The sequence below is a fragment of the Dipodomys spectabilis genome, unplaced genomic scaffold (genome assembly GCF_019054845.1).
Source record: "Dipodomys spectabilis isolate Male_0828 unplaced genomic scaffold, ASM1905484v1 ptg000163l, whole genome shotgun sequence".
Classification (NCBI taxonomy): Eukaryota; Metazoa; Chordata; class Mammalia; order Rodentia; family Heteromyidae; genus Dipodomys; species Dipodomys spectabilis.
Genome location: NW_024870840.1, coordinates 10,929,827 through 10,952,130, shown reverse-complemented (window position 1 = coordinate 10,952,130; position 22,304 = coordinate 10,929,827). Strand labels below are relative to the sequence as shown.

At 38.6% G+C, this 22,304-nt stretch overlaps 1 protein-coding gene across 15 annotated transcripts in view; it reads left to right on the top strand.

Moving 5' to 3' along the window:
- The window catches only part of Anks1b (ankyrin repeat and sterile alpha motif domain containing 1B), a 946,206-nt gene that overhangs the window by 632,504 nt on the left and 291,398 nt on the right, over positions 1–22,304 (top strand). For all 15 annotated transcript variants that reach the window (XM_042693313.1, XM_042693310.1, XM_042693321.1 and 12 more), the window contains one exon: positions 2,983–3,081. In XM_042693313.1, the coding sequence (XP_042549247.1) occupies positions 2,983–3,081 (99 nt within the window). The remainder of the gene's footprint in view (positions 1–2,982; positions 3,082–22,304) is intronic.

The window sequence follows — 22,304 nt, the reverse complement described above, 5'->3', positions numbered from 1 at the left end:
TTTTCTCCACATTTCCCCATTAATACCATTTGCCTTTTAGCACATTCTTACAATGTACATTATGCTTTCCATCCTTTTCCCTTATTTTCAAAAGTGTTTGATAATTATCCTGCATGCTAGGAAATATGACCCAAACAGAAAGTGCTATTATGCGCTTAATGCCTTCTTTAAAAATACTTAGCTTCCCTATAATTCTTCTAAAATGCATCCTTTTGAAAACAGAAAAGATAGTATATGGGTGGTTTATAAGTTAAGTGGTTTTTAAGGATTTAATTGCTAAAACCATCCTAGTACTCAAACAGTGATATCAGGTTTTCAGATTTCTTAGATAGTAGGTACTAGAAAGTATAGGACTCTGGGAGGACCCTTTGTGTTTATACAAAGAGACCCTCTGCTTCACACAAAATGAAAGTGTAGACTAGTAATTCATACATTAAAAACCTGAAAATGTTGTTGTTCGGGTTTTTGTGGTTTGGGTTTTGTTGTCGCCTTTCTTTTTTTTTTGAGGGTCAGTAACTCCTTTGGCAAATCCTTAAAAGAGTGAAAGTCAGAATAAGTATCATATACAGCTGCTCATACCATCACAGTCCGTTTCTAGAAGTAATAGGCTTTCTCAAAATGAAGTCATTTATATTCGTAGCCATGCTCTATTATGAGCACTGAGTAATTTTCTTGAGAGCAATGTTTCCTGTGGCAAGTTGCCAAGACTGACTTTATTTGTTTTTCATTAGGCTTTTCATTATCATGCTGCTATATACCTGGATCATTCTGCTTCCTCTGAGATAGCTGGTGTAGTCTAAGCATAGGCATGATGCAATGAGTAGGTGGAATGCTTTTGTCCAGTGAACACCCATTTAAAATCTCCAGCTATGGTACTCTTCTAATGGCTTTCATCCTTCTAAAAATAGTCAGGTCTCCATTTATAATGTAGTGTGATATTAAACTGTTTGCATCCATCTAATCTGTCTTTGTCCAAGGAAAGGCATTAATCTCACCTTGTACCACACTGGACCTGCTCCTCCTCTTCTCTTATCTTAGGAAAAGGCACCCAGATCAACCTCTGCTTGGAACCAGGGTTTATTTGGTATTTCTTCTCCATCCTATGTGTTCAATCTCCATGTCAAATATCTTGCATGCTTTCAAGTACACATTCTTTCTGTGTCCCCTAACTATTGAGTTGGTCTAAATCCATACCATCCTTAGAACAACTATACAGCTACCACTTCATGATCGTGATGGTCCCAGAATTGTCCTTTCCTTTTCATTTTCTTTTGCCCTAAGCATCTATCAGTATCCATTGTTGTCTATAAGCAAAGTATTTTGTTTCTGCTATACTGCCCATTTGTAATTATTTTGTGTTAAACATTAACAGGCAGATTTTGAATTTGTTCAGAATGATACAAAATTTTGGCACTCCTAGAGACTTCTTAATTTTTATGTTTTATTATTGTAATTGATGTAAAACATTGTAGACTATTTACTTATTTGTGGGATAGGTACAATGGATAATTTGATACATGAATACAATGTTTAATTATAAAACCAAGGTAAATTTCGTATCCTTAAACATTTATCATTTCTGTGTGTTGGGAATCTTCCAACTATTGAAGTCTTTTTTGGAATATATAATAAATTTTCATGGGTTGTAATAACCTTACCATGACATAGAATAATTAGGACAATTTTCTGCCATCTAACTGTATTTTGGTATCCATTATCCAAACTTTCTCAATCTTCCTTCCCATTCCTCTGACCAGCATTCTACTCCGTACTTCTGTGCCCTCCTAAATAACTGAGAATATGAATTATCTTCCTCTGCCTACCCTATTTCACTTAATATAATTTGACTCCTCAGTTTGAGGAGAACCTCTCAGAATAAGTGATTTGAAAGTCTCTGTATTCAAGTATTAATCAGAGGTTGAAAATAATCATTGAACGGTTTAGAACATCAGATAATTTAACAAGAGTATCAAGGTTTATTTGAAACATTATGTGTATGTACCATCTAATAAAAATGCTATTTTTTTAAAAAAAGAAAAGCATCATTGAAATTTGCAATTTTCAGGGCTTCATTACACCTTGTAGACTGTGTGGCTCAATTTTGTCATTTCATAGGAAAGGAAAACAAGGGCCTGCCACACAAATAAAAAGAATTTTTTAAACTTACAATCTCATAGTATCAGTCTTTTCTTAAAATCTATGATGCTCAGAATGAAGTTGAACCATCAGCTTCCCTTTTCATCTCCAAATCATATCCTAACACAATGTCTGCACCCTCTATTTTTTCTTACAGTTTATTGCACATGATTTTCCCTCCACCCTTTCTCTTTTTGGTCCTAACCACATGTCAAATAGAAGATTATACATCATCTCGGATATCCTCAGATACCAAGCCAGTGTCAGCATCATAGTTGTTCGAAACATTCTAGCTGCCTTTGAACAACCCATTTCTATCACTAGACTAGACAGGATTAAGACAGTTATAGGCAGGAACCTGCATCTTTTCCCATTCTTCATTAAAAATCTGGCGTTCAGTATTTTAAAGTTAATTATTTTCACCTTTCATCTGCCTAGGAGATGTCAGTTTTTCTATCAGCCCACCTCACAAAATCTGTTTTCAGACTAGTTTTTGAAAAACAAATTGATTCACACATCAATATATAAGTCACTGGTAATCTTAAATGACAACTCTTCCTAGAAGCATTTACATTTTTATAGGAACAAAATTCTAAATCAGAGGAATGAAATCTCCAGTGCAGATAATCCAACCATAAATAGTAAGCCATGAGAGAGATTTGTGCAATGAGGCAAGTTCCTTTAAAACAGTAACATAGGAGACCCTCACAGGATGATTCTGCCTTTGTTTATTAAAATCAGACCGCTCATTGCTTGTTGCTTTTTTTACTCTACTAAATAAATCATTCTTATATCCCATAGTATGAAGACTTGATTTATTTTGTAACATTCCTGGTTTTGTTTCAGGGAAGCAATGTTATGGAAGATCAGGATTTGTTGGAAATCGGCATCCTTAATTCTGGGCACAGACAGAGAATTCTACAGGCAATCCAGCTCCTTCCAAAGGTAAGCAATGATTAATGGTTCTAATCTTGTATGTGGTTCCAGTGGTTTTAGGCCTTCAAGATGTATTCACACTTAGGTACAAAATACCAAAATAGTGGTGCAGTCCATTCGAGCGGGTCTTCCCAGGGCCCGCTGCACATTCAGACCCAGCGGGTCTTCTCAGGGCCCGCTGCACTTTCCGACCCAAGAGACGACGCCTAGCTTCACTTGACCTAGAAGAATGTAACACAGGGAACACTGCTGGCTAGTGGGGCAGTTTCAGAGCTTCTCTATTGTGAGAATCCAAATACAGGTACAGAGACAGTTTAGGCTCAAAAAGGCAAACTTTATATTGAGTAAGTACAGGGTGTTCCTGACTTGAAAGTCTCATATGAGCTCCAGAAGAAGCACTACCAGTTGTAGCAATTCCATAGATAGAGCCTTGGAAGTCTTCACAAGGAACTTGCCCAAATTGTAAGAGTCATTACTCAGAGAAGTCCATAGTACCCCATCCCACCACGTATTTATGGTTCATAGACAGATCAGCCCAGTCCAGGTGTAATTTTCCAGCCAGGTGTCACTTTTACTGTAAGCTGTGTTACCTAGCAACAACGTTGACCTTCAGGTTTTCAGCTATAGTTTTAAAGGAGCCTAAAGGAAGAAGAAGGATGTAAGAACTAGTCTTTCAAGATGGGTAGGATTATAATTGGAGAGGAAAAGGACAGGCATTTCAGGAGTTCAAAGGATCCCTATAATTACAGGTAGGGCTCAGGCAACCGATTGCTGGACACGTTAGGGACATGATTAGTAATTTAAAATCCAAGGAGAGTTGTACAACAATGTAAATGCACATTATGCCGCAGAAGTGTGCACTTAACATGGTAATCTTTACACTCTGTATACTTCATCACAATTTTTTCATTCCTTTTGCTATTATCTTTAGTTATACAAAGGAGTTGCCATTTAACAAAGCGGTTTATAAATACAATGTATCTTGATCCATGTCACCCATTTCAACATTTCCACCACAATTTTTTTAATCAGAAAAAAGGAAGAAAATCTAATGTGATTGAAGCAATTGGAAACTCTAGGATGTAATCAGAGATAAAGATAAAAAGTAGGTTGGGTGAGTTGGTATCAGGCTGGGGAATTGGAAATGTATTCTGTAGACACTGGAGAACAGCCATGACTAGACTATTTTATTCTGGTTAATTTAATTGTGGAGGCACTTTACAGAGGGAATTAAAAGAAAGTGAAGTTAGAGTGAGGTCATCCACCTGGGAGAAAATTAGGGGAAGCAAGACTCGGGGCATGGTAGCAGGTGAACTAACAGCTACTCACAGATAACTGAGCCTTACCTTTTTTATGTACTGTCTGCTTCTCCCTTCTCAGGAGGCTATAATTTCTCCTTCTCAGACTGAAAAAATAAATAAATATTAAGCACTGTTCTTAAAAAAGTTATCTGATAAAATTTGCTAACTGACAGTCAACCAAGGTTCTGCTGATAGAAACTTCACACTTTTGTAAATTCAAAGAGTGTCGAGCACACACAGGAGTTTAATCCTGATTTTTTTTTTACATTAAAAACAAAAGAACAAAATGTCCTTAGAACTAATTCTCAAAGTAATACTTACACATGCACTGTTCACCTCCCTGCTTTTATATCTTTTCCTAAAATGTTGTTTCTTTGGAACATTTCCTGCTCACAATTCACAATGGCTTCTTAATGCTGCACCTCCAACACCGAGGGCCAGTGCCTGGCCTATAAACAGACACACAGTGACCAACTTCACCTTGTCACAGTGCTCCATTATTTTAAGTTCAATACAGATAGCATTCTATCACCTCATTGTGAACACTCACTTAAAATGGAACCCCTTCCCACCACCGTGGCAGTTTCCAATGTAGTCCTAGCCCACCACCTCCAACTGACAGCCACAGAAGTTTCTGATCTATCATCCTGGACATACTATTTAGATTGATTTCTTATTGTTTCCTTCTACCCTGGACTTTTCATGCTTGTCTAGTCTCTGTTCAGATTACCCTCTTAACCTCTGCAACTGGATTTCCACCCAGTGTCTCCACAGACCCCCTCTAAAATATAAATCAAATCACTTCACACCCTGGTTAAAGTCAAATACAGTCTCTACTCACTTAGAAGAATGTCTTTATCATGGTGTACGGGTATCATAAGATCTGCTTTCTTTCCACCTCTGTGGCTCTTTCTTTCCACTCTTGGCTCCTGTGCTCTACTTAGATGGCTTTCTTTTTATTTCAGAAAATGACAAGCGTGGTTTGGCCTTGGGGACTTTCACCCTGTCTGGAAAGCCTGTCCTTCACATCTTTATACATCATCAAAATTCACACATCACCACTTCACAGAGACTCTTGTGCCTTAAAGATCATACCCTCACCAGCTATCAGTTGTTGGTACAATATTGTCCCTTTTTTTCTCCATGGCCTTTATGCTATCTGAAGTTATAGTGTTGGATTTTTTTTCCTTCATTATATTCCATCTTACTAAGGTGTGTAGCAAGTTCTATGAGTTCAGGTATCTTGTTCCCTTCTGTATATTCAGCCCTTAGAACAGTGCCTGGCATCTAGTTGCTGGCCAAGAAATACTTGTGGAACAGAGTTATATTCCTGTGACCTCTCATTCCTCTGACACTTTGATGGTCTTATGTTTACTTCTCTCTGAAGATATTAATAATATTCCAGCACTTCTATGTTAGAAGTATCCTGAGAACAGAAACAGTTGATGGTTCTTGAATTTTCAGTGTTCAATATTTGAACATTGAAAGAATAAATGACCAAAAGAATGAATATTTTCCTTACATCATTCATTGTTTTTTAAAAATCACAGTGCCCCAGTTTAATGATAATTCTATAATCCTGTTCTTGCAATTTCATGAAACACAAAAGAACCTAAACCTGCAATTACTTGCAAAATGAGTGGAGTGTTTATCTTTAAGACAGGATATCGTTTCATTAGAGAAAACAATGTAATAGAAACAATATGAAATTAAGCTTCCATCAAGAGGCTGATGCAGAAATACTCACCATGCACACAATTGAATAGACAGTGCATAACAACACCCAAACATGTCTTCAGCAGCACAAACAGAATGTTATAATGCTAAGATGTTTTGCTTCTTAGGTAATGAGCCCAATCTTCAGATGATTAATAGGGTAATATTACTGACAGCACATCCATCTGCATCCATTCTAACATCCACTGCCAAGGAAACGGACAAAATGTCTCTTCATTTTGTTTATACAATTTTGATCTTCAGAATGTTTATGTTCTTTATCTGTCATGAAAAATGTTCCATGATTACTACCTGGAATGTTCTAATTAATGTGCTGTATTTTAGAATTGGTGAGATTGTTCCTAAATAGAACAAAGGTAGTTTACAAAGTACAATCTTGATCTGTTAGCTCAAATAATTTCTATTTGTTCAAGTTTCAAAGAAAAAGATTTATAACTTTTTAATAATATGTTTCAAAATTGAAATATGGACCAGTATGAAAATCTCAAATACATTTGATACACTCAACACACAGAATACCTTAGATGTACTCTGAGTACAGATGTCTTTAGAACAGTAAGCATATTGATTTCTCCCCTTCATCTATTCTTTCCTCTTTCTTTTTTATTGTGTGACCTCCAGAAATCAAGCCTAACTATCTTTATTTTCACCCAGCATCCACATCCTTTTCCCACCCCAAATGAGTCCTTTCTCAGGTCTGAAAGGTTTCCTATACTCCTGCAAAACATATTTCCCCCATTTTCCCTTTTTTAAAAAGGAAATGTATACCTAGTTCCATGGGAAACTGGACAGTTTTGTACTCCTAGAAACTACAAGCACATTGTACTTTTTCTGTCCTGAGGCATAGGGAAATTATCTAATTATTTATTTGCAGCCTATAACTTAACTTTTTCAAGGAAAGAATTCTCCAGCCAAATATTTGTTGAATCCTTGGATATATTTTCCTTTATAAAAGAGTATAATCACCATTGTCCCTTCAATAATATAGCACCTAAAGGACAGATATGTCAAGGATTTTCATTTTTAAGGGTTTAAAGGACTGTGTCGAGGCCCATAGTATATCTCCCTTTTCAGTGTCTCTCATCCTGAATGGCGAATGTATTTTAGCATATTTTCATGTCACATGCTCTATTTTCAACATTTCCTCTTTTGATGTTCTCCTATTTTATGACACTGGAGTTGTGTAGTGGCACCCAGCATTTTCGAGCCCCCTTTGCTTTGCCCCCACTCATCCCTCAGACTGCTTAGATCTGACTGGCATCTCCATGGCCTCTCCACACAATTGTTCCACGAGCCCTCAGGAACCAGAGTCCACAATATGCTTGCATGCTCTATGGACTTTGACTTCCGTAGATTCCAACATCATATTCTTATGACTTCCACAGTACCTACTCCCTGCTATTCCTTTTTGGCTTTTTTTTTTGCGGGGGGGGGGGGGGGGAAAGGGTCCGTTGTAGGGCTTGAACTCAGGGCCTGAGTTCTGTCCCAGAGCTCTTTTGCTCAAAGCTAGTGCCCTATCACTTTGAGCCTCAGCACCACTTCCAGTTTTCTGGTGGATAAAAGTCTTATGGACTTTCCTGCCCCAGCTGGCTTCAAACTGCAATCCTCAGATCTCAGCCTTCTAAGAAGGTACCAATACCCAGCTGTCCCTACTATTCTTTCTCTTCAACCAACTCCTCTTCCTCAGTTAAATATTGGCCTTCTTCAAAACTCAAACTTTAAAAAAAAATTGATAACTGGTAAGTGTCATTATCACAAGACTCTTGACCATTGTGCTGTTTCTGACACTCTTTATCTTAGATATTGCTACTGCACTCCTCCTTTACTGCTTAATAAAAACTCACATTTGAGTTGCCCTTCTTTTCTAAGATTAGTTTAATTTAATCATTATTTGTTGTACTTATGTATTTTCAATTTTTTTGCTGAATGGGACCAAATACTTCTGATTATATTAAATTACCATCCTTCCAATCCTGAGTTTAAGAATAGTAAAATAATAATAATAATTCATTAATTAAATGAAATAACCCTCTCCCCAAAAAAGCATTCCATTTTTTTTCAGTGAAAAAAAAAAACAATAAAATTCTATATGGCTACATAGCAAATTATCCCAAATTTTACGCACCTGTATCAGCAACATTAATTGGAGGTCAGGAATCCTGGTGCAAAATAACTGGACCCTTTTTCCCTAGCTCTCTCCCAGGGTTACTGTTACTTCAGGACTCCACTAGGAAGGATGTATTCCCTAGCTCCCTCTCCCAGGTGCAGGCAAGATTCAGTTCTTTGGGGGTGCTGTGGCCTCAGTGCCTCACAGCTGTTGGCCCCAGGCCTCTCTGTTTCGTGTCCCACAGACTCATTTGTAAGCTGATCCCAAGAGTAGTTCCAAACAAAATGCTGAAATAATGATACAGGTTGACCCATTGTAACAATGAGATGTACAAGACACTATGTTGAAAACGAACTTTACAACTTGAGGAGTTGGGGAAGGGGGTGGGGGGGGGGGGGGGAGGGAAGGGATGGTAGGGGATAAACAAAGGAGGAGGTAACAATGCTTGATAGGAAATATATTCATTACCTTACTCATGTAACTGTAACCCCTCTGTATAGTATTTTTACAACAAAAAGCCATAAAAATATGATTTAAAAAACTTAAAAAAGAGTAGTTCCACCCATGTTCTATGAAAAACAATAATAAGAGGTATATGTCTCTAATCTATACTTTTATATTACATAGCATAATATTACACAATACTATGGAGATTCTAAACCTAGGTGATTTGCCAATTGCATGCAAAAACTTCATATTCTGAACATCACTGATCTGATGCACACAAACCGGTAATCTCACAAAACCTCACAAATTAAAAATCCATGTTTGTTCTTCATTAATGTCTTATGACTGAAAAGAACATATTTTTAATATTAGGGAAGTGAATTGGTCAAAATCTATGGGGTAAGACCTAAGGAAGTTAGCAAAGAAAATTCATTTTCAAAAATTAACAAAGCTAGGAAGTTAAAAAAGAACCAAATAACTTTAGGCCTAATTTGAGCAAATAAATCAAAACAATTATAAAAAGAAAAAAACTAATGTGGAGCCAGGCACTGGTGGCTCATGCCAGTAATCCTAGCTACTTAGCAGGCTGAGATCTGAGGATCTTAGTTCAAAGCCAGCCAGGGCAGGAAAGTCCATGAGTCTTTGCTCTCAACCATCAAAAAGCCAGAAGTGGTGCTGTGGCACCAATAGTAGAGCATTGAGTACAAGAACTCAGGGACAGTGCCTAGTCCCTGAGTTCAAGTCCCAAGATGGACTTGAAAAAAAATTGAAGAAGGATCAAAGTACCAGCAGGACCAAGATCTCAAACACCTGTAAAGACCAAATAACATGGAACAGTGAGACCTATGACTAACTGGACAGCACAGCACAACTCCTGTTCTTCCATCAGATCGTGTGTTTCCCTAAATTTCTTGCTAACAAAACAAAGTATTAGGGACCAGATTTGGTAATAGTTGTCACTTATCACAGAGAAGAACGGCTCTCTAGAACTGGTAGTCTTCATGCAATAGGCTCACAAAATATTCAGTATTTGAAAGGAATATTGTAACTATGACATCATCTCACTTAGCTTCTAGAGTTGTTAAAATGCAGGTGTTAATTCTAGTCTTCATAGTTAATGCTGACATGAACAAGCTTTAGGGAGAAAATGTGCAAGCAAAGTAATTTCTTTAAAAGTCTAGAAAAGGAAGGCTCAGTCCTATTTCCCTGTCACTGAGAAAAATGACAGGAGCTCATTCTTATTTCTTCCCTTATTTTTCAGAAGACCCATGACAGAATACAGGCTACAGGCACAGATGCTCTCATAGCACCTTTTGACAGGGTAACTTTTCATTCTTACATCTCATCACTCACACTCCATCTATCCTTATTCTTTAACTCCCACTTGTTTTTTTCACTGGCTGGTGTCTTAAACTTTATGAAATAGGATTATGATGATGGTCTACCACCCAGTGATGGTACACGGTAAAACAGTGTCTGTCTCTCTCTGTTTCTTTCTCTTCCCCGCACCCCCTCATTCTCTCTCTCTCTCTCTCTCTCTCTCTCTCTCTCTCTCTCTCTCTCTCTCACACACACACACATACACACACACACACACACACACACACTTTTTTTCTATTTTACTTTATGGCTGGTTTAGAGGTGATCTATAGGAGGGTTACCTTTACATATGTCAAGTACATTTCCTTTTACATAGTATCAATTGTTCCCTCATTGTCTCCCATTCCCTCACACACATATTTTTAGCATGGCGGTCTCAAGTAAAGGAATTATACAACTAAACTTAGTCTAACTAAGGGCCTAGAATTTTTTACTTTTTATAGGTGTGGTCCTTGGTGAGACAGGCCGTGGCATTCCCAGAGTTCCATGTATCTCTGGAAAAGCCTAATCATTCTAGGACAAATAGATATGTTCTCCTAGATCAAGGGACTTTTTCTGTTAAAAAAAATGCCAGAGAGTAAACATTTTATATTTCACAGGCATTGTGTCCTCTGTTGGAGCTACTCAACCCTATTATTAGAGTAAAAGCAGCTACAGACAATTCAGAATACGTGAATATGTCTATGTTCCAATAAAACTGTATTTACCAAAGGAGGTAATGGCCAGATTGGCCTGCGGATCATTATTTACTGATGTATATCTTTTTTGATTCTTTGTTATGTTTTTTATTGTAAAAATACTGTACAGAGGGGTTACAGTTACATGAGCAAGGTAATGAATACATTTCTTATCAAGCATTGTTGCCTCCTCTTTTGTTTTTCCCTTACCATCTCTTCCCTCCCATCTCCACAACTACACTCCCCCGCCCTGCCCCGCCCCGCAACTAAATTGTAAAGTTCGTTTTTCAACATAAAGTCTTGTACATCTCATTGTTACAATGAGTCAACCTGTATCCCTAGTTAAACATTTTGTTTTTTCCCTTCCTCTCCCCAAATTATACCGACATCAAAATACAGTGAAAACAGGGGTTATACCATGGTGGAGGAACATACAAAGCAACAAAAAAATCACATGATACCTTATAAATGCGTTAGAAACATTAGCAAGAAAGAAAAAGAACCACTTGTGTCCCTGTTTTGGGGTTCATTTCGCTTAACTTCATCTTATCTGGTCATACTGATATATATCCTTTTTTTTTTTTTTTTTGGTCGGTTGTGGGGTTTGAACTGAGGGCGCTGTCCCTCAGCTCTTCAGCTCAAGGTGAGCGCTCTACCACTTGAGCTCCACTTCTGGTTTTCTAGTGGTTTATTGAAGATAAGTGTCTCACGGACTTTCCTGCCCGGGCTGGCTTTGAACCGAGATCCTCAGATCTCAGCCTCCTGAGTAGCTAGGATTATAGGCAGAGCCACTGGCACCCGGCTGATGTATATCTTATGTTAACAATATATCTCCTAGTAGACTATGAGCTTTTCTGTACTTGTGAGTGTCTTCTAGACAGAGAAAAAACACATCTGAAATACAGCCTACAATGTCAAACTAAAGAAAACCCAGCACCAGGATGGCCCACAAACCTTATGGCTTCACCACAGAGATCTGTGTAATGAGGTTATTTTGGGGGTGACTAATGTGATGGCACTATCTGTACATATATTAGAGAAAAAATGTCACCCTCCTAGCCATATTCATGGGAATATTTCAAGGTTCACCCTTTCTACCAATCACTATAAATAGTGCTGATCCAACACTTCTGTGCTACCAGATCTGATCCTAAAACTGTAACTCTCACAGAGCTCTACCTCTAGCCAACTTCAGTGTTCCCTTTGTGTGCCTCGTCTATTTTGCATCAGTACTCTCCAGAATTCTGTCTTAATCCTCTCCTCTCTTTCCTGCCCGTATGTTTCCTTAGCACCTTCATCTGCCCCTGAGGTTTCCACTGTCACCTCCACATGAGTGGCCTCAAACTCCTTTCTCTGGGTTTGTAGCTCTAGCTAGCTTCAAGAAACCTTCTGGATATACTAGATGGTCTTCAAAATAAATGTGCCCAAGCAGAGCTCCATCTTCAAAGAATCCTGGCCTGCATCTCATTGTATTTATCTTTATTTCCTCTTTCTTCAAATAATTGAAAGTAATTACTTTATACTAGGTACTTCCTTATCAGTAGCATTATAATGATAAATAATGTAGACCTGGTCCTTCCCTCCACAGACATATATATTCTAATGAGAAGACAGAATGTACATCCATATATACATACATACTTCTCAATTACATTTTCTTTTCATATGCTATTATTATATAATATACATTATACAATACTATATTTATGTAAAATTATAGATACTATAATATACTTCTCTATTGTATATATTACATAATTCTTTTCTATGGTATATATAATACATAAAATTTTATACAAAATTTTCTATTATAGATTATGTATTTTATATAATATAAAATTTTGTATAATATAAATACACACTATTTATAAGGTATAAATATTACATTATTATGTCATACATAACTACTATTATATAGTATCTATAATAAAATTTCATATAGTATACAAAATAAAGACATGTCATTAAAAAGGCATAGGATGCTGGAAATGTACTCCGGGAGGGCAGTTTACTTGCTATAAGACTGCAAAAGATTATTCCTTGGGCTGGGATGTAGCAACATGGTAAAGGACTTGCCTAGCACTCGTAAGGTCCTGGGTTCAGTTAAACCCCAATACCACAAAAAAGAAAGGGAAGGGAAGGGAAGGGAAAAGGAAAGTTGATTTTGTTGTCAGTAGAATTGTTGCTACCACTGAAGAATGAGGACAAGATAATAACTGACTTTATGAGTAAAAACTTCAGTAATTTTAGAGAAATACATTTTCAAATAATGTTAAGTCATTGAAGTTTTTCTTATTATTCTTCAGCTTGTCATACATAGTCAGAGTGGTGAACAAAGGATTCCAAAATCTCAGTGGTTTAACACGGTTATTTTTATTTCTCATTCATGGTAGGTTTAATGGGGGTCACACAGCCTTCCCATCTCAGAGTTCTTTAACAGATGCCATAAAACAGGGCAGAGAGGAACATGAGAGACCACACAGAATGTTATTGTTAGTCTTGAAACTTCTCACTTGCTTTGGACCATATTTGGTTGACCAGGAGTCAGGTTCAAAATAGAGTGAGAACTATAGACTCTTTTCCTAGAAATTGATAATAGAATCCTGAGAATCTAACTCTTCTATGCCAGAAACACCATTTCCCTTATGTACCTCAGCTGCCACCTTTTTTCACATAATTTATTTTTGTTTGTTCCTTAAAACTTATTCCCTGAAGGCCAGATACCTATGGCTCATGCCTGTAATTCTACATACTCAGGAGGCTGAGATCTGAGGATTACGGTTCAAAGTCAGCCAGAGGAGAAAAGTCTGTGAGGTTCTTATCTCCAATTAACCACCAAAAAGCTGGAAGGATAGCTCAAGAGGTTGAGCACTAACCTCAAGCCAAAAAGCTCAAGGACCCCACCCAGAGTTCAAGCCCCAGGACCAGACTGACAGGCACATATACATATACACCTGTACACATACATGTGTGTACATATATACAAACACACACATACAACCAAAAGAAATAAACTTATTTCTTGAAGAGAAACTTTATGACAATTGTCTTTTATGACAATTGCTTTCTGTCTCTCTTTGGATGAGATTGACAATTTAACCCTTCTCTGGTCTCTATAAAAATCTCCTTTTGATTAATTTGTCACTCTTACTTGAGATTAGGATCTTGGCCGTGTTCCTCTTCATTTCTCAAGCATGGAACACATATCACTTGCGTATGGTAATGTGCAGTTCAGAGTTTTTGGACTGAGCCAAACAAGCATGAAGATTAGAGATCAGTTCTGAGTGAATTAGATTAAGACTCCCAAAGGTATTTCATGAGAAAAAAAAAATTGGCTTTGCTTTTAAATTCTTTGTAAAGGCATAAGGCAGGCCCTAACACCCACAGCACTGGTGGCTTGAATTTCCTGGCGTGACTTCCTCTCCCCATGCTTCATGCTATCTGTTTTCAAAGAAGGGGGGATAACTAGTCTATTCTTTAGGGGTACATTGCAAGAAAGAATGGCCAATACTTGAAGTTCTTCTTCTCCTTTGAAATGGCAAACCTTCATATCCACAGGGTACAAAATAGCTATAATGGTTTGGGCTGAATAGATATTAGAGAATATTCACTATTCAGTTTCTGTTGGGTGTGAGAGTAGAGGAGTCCAAACTTACTCCTGCTTCCTTCTAAGATTTTTCTGTGATTTCAGCAAGCAAGCTGCTTACTAACATTCTTCCAAAACCAAAGGGGGTGGTATTTTTTTAATATTTTATTGAAATGAATTTGTCTTCAGCTTGGAAGGGTTTACTATGTAGACCAGAGAGCTGAAATATCACTTTACTCATAATGCCCCCTGATATTTACCAAGAAATAGGGGAGGCATTAGGCAAGTAAATAGCATCTCATCTATGGCTATCCCCAGCAGCTGCTGTTCTTCAACTTTGAGAAGTTCACCTCATTTACTAAAGAGCAATGGCTCCCTGGGAGTTAGACTGCAGTCAGCAGCGAGAACGAAGGGATTTAGATATCTGAGTACTTTAATCAATTTAGTGCTGGAAGGGACCTTTACACATCCAGCTCATCCTCTTACCGGAGTCATTTCACAGGTGAGGAGACTAAGCCCCAGACATTAATTGACTTGCCCCCAGGCAGATTGCTCCTGAGTAACAGAACTGGAACTAAATCCTAGCCAGGAGTGTTTGTGACAGTTGCCTCTTGGGTGAATAGTCTGCAAAGACCTAAACCTGGGAATAGGCCAGAGTGTTCATGAGAGAAAGGGAAAAGAGGGACAGGATAGGAGAGGACCAAAGGACTACAAAGAAAGATCAGGGATATTAGAAAATTAGGCTTCCTTTCAGTCTTCAGGATTACAGGGCTGCTTTTACAGCTTCTATCGACCCCTGGACTCCCTTGCTGAAAGGAGGAGCTATGGCAGGGAGCCAAAGGCCCTGCAACCACAAGACGGAGACAGCTATGGTAGAGGAGAAAAGCAGACACAGGCCTGGTCACCTGCCCGGCAGTTACAAGTGGTCAAACCTCTTGTTTATCCTTAACAATGGCCTCGGACATTGAAGCTTCACAGACAATGCGCACTGCCACTTCCAGGAAAGAATAAAGTGGAATAAGCCGTAATGGAATAAAGTGAAATAAATAAAATAATCCTTAGAGTACTAATCTTTAGAGTACTAAATTACACACAGATGTCACTTTTATAGAATTAAGCCAAGAAGCAGCATGGTGTCATAACTGGGAATGTGGACATATTCCCTGAGTTTGAATCCTGGATCTACTGTTTGCCTAATTATAAGACCATGGACATGTTCCTAAACCTTCCTCTGCCTGTTTCATCATCTTCAAAATGAATGACATGATTTTTACCTACCCTATAGCGGTTCCGTGATAATTAAAATGGGGCTTGCCTTAATGTATGTGCTATATTTGGATATACTAATTTTTTTAAAGAGAAGATTGAAGATGAACCAAGAAAAATGTGAGATTCCTTCCATGCAATAATTATATCCAAAAATGACTACTCCAGGCATAAACAATAAGTGAAAGTAGTTTCCTATTATTTATTCATGCAGTAGATATTTATGAACCACCTACCACATGCTGCAGGCTCTTATAGCTGCTGAGAATTTGGTAAGGAAACAAGACCTACAAGGTCATTGACCTCATGTAGATTACATTCTAGTAGGACACCCAGATAAAAATACACAAGTTCAGATAAGGATAAATACTCTGAGGAAATATTGAGCAAGGGAATGGACAGAGAATGATGGAAATATACAAATGCTATTTTAGGGAGATATAATAATACCTTGCTATGTTGTCTAAACATGGTAATCCAAAGCATAATCATACTATGGGAATACTGAGATGAGTTAACTCAGTAACCTGCTTACATCCTCCTCAGGAACTTGAAGTCATTCAGAAGCTCAAAAATGAACTCCATTGAGCTTTTGAGTAAACCTAATTTAATCCTACTTTAGCCACCTGGGATTTATGTCACCTAGGGCAAGTTACTGAATTGTCTAATCCTAAATTTACTTATTTGTAAAGCAAAGATAATAGAGGAAATCTCCACATCAGATTATCGTTCAGTTGTAAGTAAAAATATAAATGATGGTCCTAGCAGTTGGAAGGAACCAATAAATGAGTTATGATCACCTGCCTTTGTTTAACAAGTCCTTACTAAATTACAAAACTCAATTGCTGATGAGAAATCAAAACCAGGATGGGTATCAGCTGCCATGAGAGTCTCTGCCCATGGCTATACCCTACCGCGAGCTTTCCATCTCTACTAGTGAATTTTGCACAACACAGGTTATTTATCTGGATTTAAAAGGGGGAGACTTGAAAACTTGATTGATTGTCCTCTGCTAATTTCAATTTGTTAAACATTTTTGGGTGATTTTGAACTCATCAGGAGCTAGAAGATAAGGCATTTAAGCCTATTTCTATAGTGTTCTCATAAAGGAAATCAAATGAATTGGCACAATGCTGAAAGAATTGACTGCCTGTACCTCTGAGAAGTAATGCAGTCGATTCCCAGTGGGAATCGGAAAGAGAAAGCTGAGGGCAAAGGTGAAGTGGAGAATATATTTAACAGCAAAGAGTCAAAATGTATGTGGGATAAGAGGGAAAGGAAGTGAGCTGGGAAGCGGGGAACTCAGTCCTTGGCAGTGTGGCTCCATGAGATTGGTGAAGACACCTTTACGATGGCGTGTAAAAACACAGCTATGCGAATTCACACAAAAGCTAGTGTATAAGACAACACAGCTGCCATTTTGAATAAATCATTGTCGAATCATTCCTGTCTACCTTTACTATCCACTTGAAGTAAGTTTTTAATTAGAAGTTGAGCACTGGCTATGTTTCTCATTTTCCACCAATAGTGAAAAGACCATTCTTTAAATCTGCTGACCTAAACACGTTCTTATGTCACCTATGCAACACAAGAGGGAAAAAATGTGAGATTATGCAGTATCTGCTATCAAGAGAATTTTAATTTAGATAAAGAAGCTAAACCAGTATTTAAGTGATTTTAATAAAAGGAAACCATGGATGAACTATCACAATAATAAAAGTTGGGAAAGAGCTCTTCTATTTAGGAAATCAGGAGAGAGTTTCTGGAAGAGAAGATAGATGAATCAATAAAGCCATTTTTTTAAACACCTTAAAAACTTCCTTGAGATAACTCGTAACATTCCAAGTAAAATATGACCAAAACATTTGCTTAGCTTGCTCAGCCAGAGAGACCTGCTATTTTTCTTGCTTTTAATAACCATCCTCTGATTTATGCTTGTGCCATTAATCCATCCATGAATTTCATTCATCACTTTGTCCTCCAAGGTATAAGTCAAATATTTCAATCTCAAGAAAATACTTGTAGTCAGCTTCAATATAGCTGGCTAACCTAGTGACATAGTTAATATTCTCCCCAGCCTAACATAAGCTCTTTTTCATTACATGGCATTTCTTTGTTGGTGACCAATGAGATATTAGGTTTCGGAGACCAGCCAGTCCTCATGAAACCACAGGAAGATAGAACCTGAGTTCATCTTCAGCCTTCTTTGGGATATAGACATGAGCTATAGGTTTAAACAAAGAACTGGAGGCAAGGAAGAAAAATACAGATATTTATTACATAGTCTAAGTGTGGCCTGGTGGGTCATTATTCAGCCCTCACTTGGGAAGGTTCTGGAGAAGTTGTTACCACTGTCATCACTGGTAACAAGTCATTGCCTAACAGGTGGTTTGTCTGAGGGAGGCGCTGTTGTTTCTTAAGGGTAGTTTTTAGTCCGTTGTCATGAAGATAATATCCATGGATGACCTTGTCCTTCCTTGAACTCAAAGCAGAGAGAATGGCTTAGAGCAATGAAACATGCAAAATGAGACCTGAGTTCTAAGCTTTTCTCCTGTGTTTACTTTATTCATGGACTCAGATACAGAGTCAATAAGTCAGTGCTTTGCAGTAAAAGTATCTGTGAGGCCCCTGCTTCATGCACTTGCATCTTTTACCCTGGTTTCTTTGTATGTGTATGGGGGGGGGGGGGGGGCGGTGCCAACCCTAAGGTTTGAACGCAGGGCCTGGGTGCTATTCTTGATCTTTTTTGGCTTAATTACTTTTGGTTCTTGTTGATCTTCATGACTAGCCTCAACTGGGAATCCACATTTCCTAAGACAGCCCAAAACATTTCAGAAAGACACTGCAGAGCAAACCCCTGTGTTAGTCACAAATATTTTAATAGAAATACTATTCGTGCTAGGCACCACTAATACCTAATTATCAGATTAAATCAACTCATTTAAATCTCAAAATTAAATGCCTCCTTTGCAGATGAAGAAATAAGAGTCCAGAGAAGTTAAGTAACATGCCTAAGACCACACAGCTAGTGAGTGACAAGGGCAGGATGCAAACTACTCTGCTTGTCCCCAGAATTTCTGCTCCTAACTGCTTTTTTGCACTATTCCCTTCAGCAGTGCCACATCTCTGACTCTTTGGAGTCACCTAACAGCATATTCACCATTAGGAAAAAAACACTGGCCGTCTTTATTAGCTTTCATGGCACTATTATCTTCTATTTTTAAGCTGATGGATAACTGCTGCTCTCAGAGGAACTGAGTGCACAAGAAACTACCAGAGTCCCTCTTTCGTGTCTTCAAAAGAAAGCACACATTAGCTTCACTTGTTCTATGAATTCATGATGGTCTAAGTACTAAATTGATTCACTTTAAATAATTCTTAAGGTTACCAATCGTGAATCAGGGAGTCCTGACAGGTTAAAAGCTTTTTCCTGAATGCGGTGTCAGCTGTAACCCCCAGATCCTTAGCAGACACAGCATGGTGGCAGAGGATAGTATTTACAATTTTCTTAATAGGAAGAGGTGAAAGGATTGGAGAAATCTTTTGAATGTGAAATTTCTCCATAAATGTGTAGTAAGTGCAGAGTAGATGGATTTCTCTGCCTCTCACCTCTGGGACTCAATGACATCATCATCTGTCAATATTTATCAGTACTCAAACAGAACCTTTTCTCTACTAAGTGCTACATGATGTAGACACAAAGTAATAATTGACCTTTCAGCCCCAGACCTTAGCAATCCTAGTGGACTCCCAGCTTGTGGGGGTGGGGGGATGGGAGGCTGGTTCAGTTGCAGTGCAATGTCGCAACCACCCTGCAGCCCACCTGACAGTCATCCATCAGTTGTTGATTTGTCCTCCTGTTCAATCAGACCATCAGCAGCTTGGGGCCCTATGCTAGGTCCAGAGACATGATCCCTGGGACCACAGAGTTCTACCCTACATTTTAGTCAGAAAGAATAGGTCAAAGTAAAATCTATGGGGGAAATGTTACAAGAAGAGAGACGTGTTACATGCATCGAGATCAGGGAAGGCAGGTAGATGATACTTGAACTTAATCTCACGCAAAGAATGAATAGATATTTTTAGCCAAATAGGCACTGAGGGAGTCACTCCAGACCACGTGATCCTGTGAGGACCAGAGACAATAAAGAGAAGAGGAGGCCCATCTTCATATCAGTCTCTCTCCCTCCCTCCCTCTCTCTCCCCTCCCTCTTTCCTCTCTTCCCCCTTTCTCTCTCTCTCTCTCTCTCTCTCTCTCTTCTCTCTCTCTCTGTCTTTCTCTCTCTATTTGGCTTCACTTAATTTTTCATGTTTACTTTACCTTTTCATATATTAACTTCAAGAATGCAAGAAAATCTCCCTCATTTTCTCAAACCCACTCAAATTTCTTTTTCATTTCTCAGACATAAAAATTTGGCACTTTAGTTTCTTATATTTTGTAATATATTTCAAATACTGAAGGGAATTATATATTCATCAAGGTAAGAACCTTACACCCTCATACACAATTTACAACTATTTACATAATACCTAGGGTGATGTTACTATGTATCAGGTGCTTCTTCTTGTTGAATTAAATAATAATTTTGATTTCAGTAGCTAACTTTCTAGTAAGGATTCCAATAAGCAGGGCTGGATATTCTCAGTAACTCCATTGTCTGAAGTAAGTAAAGCTTCTGAATCAACAAAAAACAAGTAGACATTAAAGCTAAAAACATTTCTCTGAAGACTAAACTCGTGTTTATCTCACCCCATAGTAGGGGAATTGTTCACTGATTATTTCTTAACTGTAGGTAGAAAAGAAATCCTTTTTTTCCCCTCAGTGCTAGAGAAGGAGCTTTACAAGCACGCTACCCCTGAGCTACGTTACCACTCTTCGGGTTTTATTTTGTTTTGTTTTTGGACTATGTCTTCCTATGTCACCAAAACTAGTCTTCAATTCTCCATGTATCTCTCTCTTCACCTCCAAGTGCTGGGATAAAGGCCTCTGCCACAACTCCTGGCTGGACTTTGAAATGGAGGTTACAGCCATGATCCCACAGCGATATTTTTCTGAGTATTCTAGACTTTACCGAAACTCCTAATGATTTGTTCCAGCCTTACATCAATATGTACACCATTAACTAGACCACTGGCTGACCACAGATGTCTGCCCTTTCTGTCTCTCTTGTTCTAGCTTATTATAGTGAGGTTTCCTTTCACCAAATCTGGAAATAAGGTCACCAGGACCTATCAAAAGTATTCCCCATCCTCCAAATAGCCTCAATGCTAATACCCACATGCTGCTCATAACTTCAAAGGCTGTTTTCACAATTACAGGTACCCGATGTATTCCAAAGGCACTGGTGCTTATGCTCTCGGTGTGAGGCCTGATGTCTTCTCATCAAGGGCACCTTGGCCAATGCCAACTGGATGTCCTGCCAATGCCATTGAAACCTGCCAATGTGGATGCCAGTGCCAGCTATCAGTGCCCAGTGCTGAGGGCATGAGCATGTTCAATGTGGCATCATGTCTGCTTGCTGATGAAGCTGCTGATGCCAATTCTGCTTTTGTTCCCAGTGTCCCCAATAATGTTTTATGATGCCACTCTTCTATTGCAGCCTCTCCATCTTAACATATGGCCTAGAGGAGCTGAACCAGGGCCCTAGCAGTGTGCCAGATCCTGAAATCCATTTAGAATCATCCACCAGCTCAGATACTCATCTATGATCCCTTGAATCAAATGCAATCTGCCTTCTTTGAGCAGAGATTCTTTTGAGGGCCTTAGGTTCCTCCTATAAGACTAACTCTGCCAGTTTCCCTAAATTCCCACACAGGATGGATGAATATGGTTCTGTTCCCACTGAGCTCCATGCCACATGGCTGTGGCATCGAGCTGACAGATTTCTGTCCATGCTAGCGAACAAGGAGCATTCATTTTTGTGTTCTAGGAGATCATACTGCTCTACCTTCAGCATACATCTGAGATCTGACTACTTTTTGTCACCTTAACTCTGATGCCTAGCCCAACCTACCAGCTTCTTTCTCACAGCCCCTTCAATGGCCTTCCTATTTCTCGTTCTCAACATAGCAGCAAGAGTAGCTCTACAAAAACATAAGCCAGATCATGTCACCCCTCTGCTCAAACTTATTCACTAGCTCCCTACTTCCTTCAGAATGAAAGTCAGACCTTCCAAGGCCTTCTAGGACCTACATGGTCCGAATTACTTCTCTGACTGCTTTGGCTCTGTCTGCAGGTGCACACATAGCTGCCCAACCCATCTGTCTGCTTGTTATTGCTGGGACACATGCTATGCTCACTCGTTCCTGAAAGCCTTTATGCTAGCCCTTCTCTCTACTTGGAATATCCTCACACCAGTTGCCAACAAGCCAACTCACCATCTATACCTCTTTATTCAAATCTTTTCTTCTGAATTGAACTTGTCCTTGATATCCCCTTTAATACTGACTTTCCCCATCCTATCCACCCACACTCCAGCCCTCCCAATCCCCTGGCTAACCTTCCTTTTTGCCAAAAGTATTTATCACCTTCTAACATAAAATATACTATTTATAATACTAATTGTTACCCATGGCCAACCTTTGAATATTTTGTTCTCGGATACCTGTAGAACAGAGCCTTAAATATAGCAGGTGCGCTGTTAGTATTTGTTGGTGTGTGGATGGATAAGTAGGTCAATGATAGATAGATAGATAGATAGATAGATAGATAGATAGATAGATAGATAGAT